Raw genomic sequence first — 7500 nt, 5'->3', positions numbered from 1 at the left:
GACGTGGGATGACCGATCGCTCGCGCATGCAGATTGGCCTAATGAAGCGGGGGGGAGGAGAGAGACGGAAGATTGATGAGACCGCGAGAGTCTGGCGGAGAGAGAGAGGAGAGCGAGGAGAACCGGATGAGACGGCGACAATCTGGGTTCAGATGGAAGATGGTCCATCCTGACAGCCTATGCGTTTGTCGGTCTGTCTGCTCTCTCTCTCTCTCTCTCTCTCTCTCTCTCTCTCTCTCTCTCTCTCTCTCTCTCTCTCTCTCTCTCTCTCTCTCTCTCTCTCTCTCTCTCTCTCTCTCTCCTCTCTCCTCTCTCTCTCTCTCTCTCTCTCTCTCTCTCTCTCTCTCTCTCTCTCTCTCTCTCTCTCTCTCTCTCTCTCTCTCTCTCTCTCTCTCTCTCTCTCTCTCTCACACACAGTAGCCTACATATCATGGCAAAATCCAAATTTGGCTAAAAGGAAGTATTAAATTGCATTCAAAGTTTCAGTCCATATTGTGCATTACGGGTAAAGGTGACACACACACACACACACACACACACACACACACACACGATCTTCCTTAGAGTGTGTGTGTTTGTATGCAGCCCTTTGGGGCGCCCTGAGAGGAAGATACAGACGGGACACAGACCAGTGACGGGTTCATTAGAGACCAGATGCAGCGGTTATGTCCGTTTCAAAATGTGTACCTCGTCTTTTATTTGCAGCGTTTACTTAGTTTTTATCAGCCCAGCGGATGAATGACCTGGTGTTAATATAGTCTGAAATAGATTAGCTCCATCGGCATGTGATTAGGCGCCAATGTTTAATTATATATACATCTCTGGGCTTGTAGAGGGGACATATAATTTGCTATACGGAATCCAAATGTTCAAAATATCAATATTAATTGTGCTTAAACGAAGAAAAACGAAAAATGGAACGAAAACAATTCCCTTGCTTCATTTCCGAGCCGCTCAAGAGCTGCTTCCTCGCGACTGCTCTCTTTGTGGCCTATGGTTGCTATGGTTGCTACGTGTCCCGTTATTCTCCGGCCAATGTGGCCAATCAACGAACTAACGAACGAACAAACGAAGATATTAATTAATTAATTAATCCTTTAATACACCATACCGGCATTGATGGATTATTATTACAGTGAATTTACAAATGGTATTTAACATGTTAGGCTACTGTCGATCGAAACAAACATCAACTGTCATGAAATAAAATGAAGGCAAGGCGAGGTGCACAGAACGATTCCGTTCACAAAGGCCCGGTCGGAGTTAGTATGGGGTGACGTCAACATCAACCAGAAATTATGCAACATTTCAATTAAAAAAAAAACTGTGTCAATAAATGTTCTGGCTAAAATGAAAATACTTTAAACAGAATATATAATTGCTCTGAGATATAACAGATCGCACAAATATATTTGTCTCTTTCCAGGCATAACCATCTCCACTCATCTTCTCCTTTTGTGCTGTGTGTGTGTGTGTGTGTGTGTGTGTGTGTGTGTGTGTGTGTGTGTGTGTGTGCTGGCATGGCCCCTATCACAGACCAAAGGGAAGCTTTAGACACAGAGCTGAATGTGACAGGAATGGCGGTGTTGAGATCTAATGCTCACTTCTGTTCCATTGGTTTAAAATCTGTTGAAGCCCTGGAGCTTTCTGCAGGGCGCGCGGTGACACTTGTTGCCGTCTGGTCTGCGTGTCACTTAAACACGTCTGCAGCGCGTGCCCGGTGGACCCGTTAACATGCTGTTGCTGTGTGCATATGTTTGTGTTGATGGATGGGGTCTCTGCCTCTCAATCTGTGTGTGTGTGTGTGTGTGTGTGTGTGTGTGTGTGTGTGTGTGTGTGTGTGTGTGTGTGTGTGTGTGTGTGAGAGAGAGTGTGTGTGTGTGTGTGTGTGTGTGTCTGTGTGTCTGTGTGTGTGTGTGTGTGTGTTGGGGACAAGGTCTTTGGACTCGCCAGCTCTTTCAGCCTCATATTACCGTAATGCACCGTGACAAAAGCGCCCGGGGTCGCAGTCTGCTAACCTGGTTACGGATGGGGCGCACGCGGAGGCGCGGATGGTGGCGCAGCTGTTTATGCCCCGGGAGAGGAAGGAGCGCGCTCAGGGAGAGCAGAGAAGAGGAGGAGGAGATGGGTGTTTGAGAAGAGAGGAGAAGAGAGGAGAGGAGAGGAGAGAGGAGGAGAGGGGTGTTTGAGAGGAGAATAGAGGAGAGGAGAATAGAGGAGAGGAGAGGAGAGAGGAGGAGAGGGGTGTTTGAGAGGAGAATAGAGGAGAGGAGAGAAGAGGAGGAGATGGAAGGAGAGGAGAGGAGAGGAGGGGAGCAGAGAGGAGAGGAGAGAAAGAGGAGAGGAGGGGAGAGGAGAGGAGAGAAAGAGGAGAGAGAGGAGGGGAGAGGAGGGGAGAGGAGAGGAGAGGAAGAGGAGAGAGAGGAGGAGAGGAGAGGAGAGAGGGGGGAGATGGGAGGAGAGGAGAGGAGAAGAGAGGAGGATGAGATGGGGGAGAGGAGAGGAGAGGAGAGGAGAGAAAGAGGAGAGAGGAGAGGAGAGGAGAGGAGAGGAGAGGAGAGAGAGGAGGGGAGAGGAGAGGAGAGGAGAGGAAGAGGAGAGAGAGGAGGAGAGGAGAGGAGAGAGGGGGGAGATGGAAGGAGAGGAGAGGAGAGGAGAGGAGGGGAGCAGAGAGGAGGGGAGAGGAGAGAGGGGAGCAGAGAGGAGGGGAGAGGAGAGGAGAGAGAGGAGGGGGGAGGAGGGGAGAGGAGAGGAGGGGAGCAGAGGGGGGAGAGGAGGGGAGCAGAGAGGAGGGGAGAGAGAGGAGGAGAGGAGAGGAGAGGAGGGGAGCAGAGGGGGGAGAGGAGAGAGAGGAGGAGAGGAGAGGAGAGAGGGGGGAGATGGGAGGAGAGGAGAGGAGAAGAGAGGAGGATGAGATGGGGGGAGGGGAGAGGAGAGGAGAGGAGAGGAGAGTTCTGTAGACATGACTCACGGACCAGGCTTTACCGTCACCTTGTCACGAGAATGACCGTTCTGGAGAGCACGGAGCCTGACGGGGGCTGTCTTCCCGTTCCGCTCGCGGGGGTAGAAGGGCGCAAATCTGATTAAAGACAGGGAGTGATCGAACGCGCGTGCAGCAAGAAACATAACCTGCGAGTGAACAGAGCAGAGGCCACCGGAATTGATTTTACGCGCCACGAAAAAGACATCCAGTCCGCACAGCACCCGGCCTCCGAGGCCCGCGAGAGCTCGGAGAGGTGTGCGGACGGTGCCCGTGGAGTTTAGAATATATTGGAGATTAAACATTTCATTCATACGGTCTGCGCCACACACGGTTGCACGCGCATCTCTATTGGCAGTGATAATGCCGTTTTGCCGGCGATTGTATCGCGACCACTGAAGACATTTAAATGAGTTAGAATAGATTTCAGTTCAAACTACATCAGGAGCCGGTGACAAGCAGCTGGGTTTTCTTGCCAAAGCACATAAGAACCTCCCCACCCTCCCTCTCGCTCTCCACACACACACACACACACACACACACACGCACACACATTGTGTGAAATGTCCTAATAGAAGTGACAGAACTGGATCGAAGTATACTGTAGTACTAGAGTTCGCCTTTCATTGTGTAGTTATGTTGAAAACATGCTCAAAGACGTAAACACCGATTTAATGTCAATGAGAAAAGCGTGTCGTACAACATTCTATCGATTATATGCCGATAGTTTGTGTCTTACCGGCCTTGTACAGCTTTTTATTCCATTCGTCCCTGTCCTGGCAACTATATAGAAATGAAAAAAATACATGACAACATAGTGGTGGATCCTGGACTTTTATTTGTGCGAATGAATCCAACTGATGCACGAAGCAGGGTTAGAATCCACATGACTCCTTAAGATACACACTGTAATTCAAATGATTACGTAAACGGACCAGTTAGTCAATGTTGTTCAGATACCCTCTCCGTTTCGGAAGGCCTAACCATGTGTTAGGACACAACTACTGAGTCAAGAATCCGTTCTCGATGAGTGTCCCAATGAGTTCAGTCTTCAGGGATATGTCTCCAATCCAACAATGTGTTCGGCTTCAGAAACGGTTGACTTTTTTACATTTTGCGAGTCGTGTGTGTGTGATAGCTTGCTTGTTTGTGTGTGTGTGTGTGTGTGTGTGTGTGTGTGTGTGTGTGTGTGTGTGATGTGTGTGTGTGTGTGTGATGTGACGCCAAACTTGGCGGGTTGAATCGGAGGTGGGTCTGATTCTCGCTCAGCTGTTGTCCCAGCGACTATGGGCGCGAGCGGTGGCTCCTTTATCACTCGAGCTCGTAATTAGTTTAGTAGGCCTATTAATGTAGCGCGTGCCAGGCAGCCCTTTTGTTGCTGTTTTAAACTCAACACTGTCATCTCTCTCTCGCCCTCCCTCTCTCTCTCTTTCTCTGTCTCTGTCTCTCTGTCTCTCTCTCTCTCTCTTTCTCTGTCTCGCTCTCTTTTGGCCCGATATCATTTCTGAAACATGCACAGTGGCATGGTGCAGTTTAACACTGGTTATCTGTCAGGGGATTCACACACACACACACACACACACACACACACACACACACACACACACACACGGGGAATAATCATCCAATTCACTGACATCACTTGTTACACTTCCTCGCCTATGAAAATCAGCATGGGTAAATTCGCGTGAAACGTGTGGAAACACGCCGCTTAAACGGTGGCCTATTGTGTGTGCGTGTGTGCGTGTGTGTGTCGACCCAACGTTCTGCTCCATCGCCACAGCACTCGGTTCTGCAGTCAGAGATTCTCGAGATTCGGTTTCTACGGCAGGAACCCCTTCAGAGGCGCATGCAGCGATGCTGCCGCCACATATACGGGGGAGCTCGCGGAAAGGGTTAAGGGGTATCAGTAATGCACGCGGAGTGGGAGGCGCAGCTTGAGGCGCAAAGGCATTGTCATGCAAAGAGACCACCGCCTCGGCATTGTCTCGCGGACTACCGACTTTATTATAAACACCCCGCGAGCAGCACGGGCGGAGCAGAGAGCCGTCAAACTGAGAGAGAGACAGTAGCAGAGCGCGCGGAGGAGCACCAGAGCGCGAGAGAGAGATCACGAAGGAAGCAGCCAAGGAGGCAAGTGACGCGGGGAGTCGGTGGCACGTAACCGGTGAGGCAGCACGCACATGAAAGAGAGACCGAGAGAGAGAGAGAGAGAGAAGTACAATTATCTGTCTGACAGTTACGAAAAAAGAAACCTAAACGCCTCGCGAGCACAGTTGACCCTGCAGAGGTGCCGCGTGCGTTACCTGCGGAGCGAAGGGAACCGCAGAGAGGACAGCGCGTGAGCAGCAGCGGATGCTCCTCTGAACCGAGCGCCAGCTCGCGCCCCCCTTTATTTCGGAACTTTTCCTTCCCGCGCCTGCAGGCTGCAGCGGCCGCACGGGCTCCATGTACAAGATGGATTACTCCTACCTGAACTCCTACGACTCGTGCATGGCGGCCATGGAGGCGTCGGCCTACGCGGACTTCAGCTCGTGCAGCCAGGCCAACAGCTTCCAGTACAACCCCATACGGAGCAGCTTCGCGCCGAACCCGGCCTGCCCTCCCCTCGGCTCCGCGAGCTGCACGCTGGGCGCCCTGCGCGAGCACCAGCCCGCCCCGTATTCCACAGGTACGGTTCCCGCGCTGCAGGGCCCGCGAGCGTTAGATGACGTCTCGGCTATCACGCAAACCGGCCCGTGGTGTCATTTAATTAAGCTATTTCATGCATATCTTCATTCAGAAGCAGCTGATGTAGATGGCCTAAGTCATAATAAATAATTTAATTAAGTTATTTCATGTACATCTTCATTTAGAAGCAGCTGATGTAGATGGCCTAAGTCATAATAAATCATTGAATTAAGCTATTTCATAATAAATCATTTAATTAAGCTATTTCATGTATATCTTCATTTAGAAGTCATATCACTGTTTGGAATTCGTTCAGACAAAGTTTAAAGGATGCGAACCCGACATTTTGGTCACTGACGGAATTGAAACCTCTTCGGCTCCCAGACGCTCTGCTCTTCGTTTATTAATGTAATCAATTAATTTAGGCTTCTTATCAAAATACTGATTAATGTAATCAATTCATTTAGGCTTCTTATCATAAAACTGATTAATTAAATACATTAATTTAGTGTTCTTATCATAAAACTGATAATAGAATAATGCGCACAAATATTTCATATTGGACTCCTCTCGAAGGATTATTTTCTGAGAAATGTTAGCCACGATACAATTAGAATAATTACAGTCAAACAAAATCACTGATTTATAATATAGAATTGAATGATTAAACCACATCAATTTATAATATCCGCTTTTCCCTATCAATTTTTTTGAATTCTGTATCCAAACAATCTGGTTCATCGGAAGAACTTTGGTGTATTATTTCCCTTATCATGTGCGTTTCCAGAAACGAACGATATTTTAAAACAATTAAAAACAACAACAATAATAAGGATAACATTTTGTATTATTATTATTATTATTATTACTAGCCTACATTATTTTAATTCAATTTACCCAAAGGCCTATATTTTGATGTTCAATTCAGTTCAGTTTCTTGTTTTAGTGGTTTTAAAAGAGTGAATAACTTCATAATTTAACGGTACATGCACCTGCACTTTTAATATGAAATGTTTTATTCAGCAGCAGCAGATTTGTGTTTTTATTGGACGTTTTTAAACCCAAATGTATTAGCCTTACGCTCAGGCGACTTGTTTGCTTTTATTAAATGTGTTGCTCTGATCTGGTAGTTTCTGGCGGCATAGACTAACCGCTCATTGCGATGATGTTCATTGATGTTTATTTAGCATGTATTTTTGTTTATGGATATTTGTTTGGCATATATATATATATTTTATATTTATTTAACATGTAGGATATTTGTGTTAATGGATATTTATTTAGTATGTATTTTTGTTTATTGATATTTATTTAGCATGTATTTTTGTTTATGGATATTTGTTTGGCATGTATTTGTGTTTATTGATATTTATTTAGCATGTATTTGTGTTTATTGATATTTATTTAGCATGTATTTGTGTTTATTGATATTTATTTAGCATGTATTTGAGTTTATTGATATTTATTTGGCATGTATTTGTGTTTATTGATATTTATTTAGCATGTATTTGTGTTTATTGATATTTATTTAGCATGTATTTGTGTTCATTGATATTTATTTAGCATGTATTTGTGTTTTCTCTTCACTGCAGTGCCCTATAAGTTCTTCTCGGACCCTTCCGGTTTAAACGAGAAGCGCAAGCAGCGACGGATCCGCACGACCTTCACGAGCTCGCAGCTGAAGGAGCTGGAGCGCGTGTTCGCAGAGACGCACTACCCGGACATCTACACGCGCGAGGAGCTCGCGCTCAAGATCGACCTGACTGAGGCGCGCGTGCAGGTAAGCTTGAATGAAAAACGCAGCAACAAAGAAATACAGATATTTCAGAAGCAAAGACCATCAAACACAA

General features: G+C 46.9%; 2 protein-coding genes across 2 annotated transcripts in view; both read left to right on the top strand.

Annotated features, from left to right (window-relative positions):
* The window catches only part of LOC308369939 (NACHT, LRR and PYD domains-containing protein 1 homolog), a gene marked incomplete at both ends in the record, with an annotated part of 395357 nt that overhangs the window by 314654 nt on the left and 73203 nt on the right, over positions 1-7500 (top strand). The gene's annotated exons all lie outside the window — the stretch shown is intronic.
* Positions 5429-7500, top strand: part of phox2a (paired like homeobox 2A) — a gene marked incomplete at both ends in the record, with an annotated part of 2915 nt that continues 843 nt past the window's right edge. Inside the window, 2 exons of the mRNA XM_080844714.1 lie at positions 5429-5651; positions 7243-7430. Of these exons, the coding sequence (XP_080700840.1) occupies positions 5429-5651; positions 7243-7430 (411 nt within the window). The remainder of the gene's footprint in view (positions 5652-7242; positions 7431-7500) is intronic.

Source organism: Sprattus sprattus (assembly GCF_963457725.1).
Source record: "Sprattus sprattus genome assembly, chromosome: 9".
NCBI lineage: Eukaryota > Metazoa > Chordata > Actinopteri > Clupeiformes > Clupeidae > Sprattus > Sprattus sprattus.
Note: the sequence above shows the minus strand (reverse complement) of the source record. Positions and strands in the feature narration are given on the sequence as shown.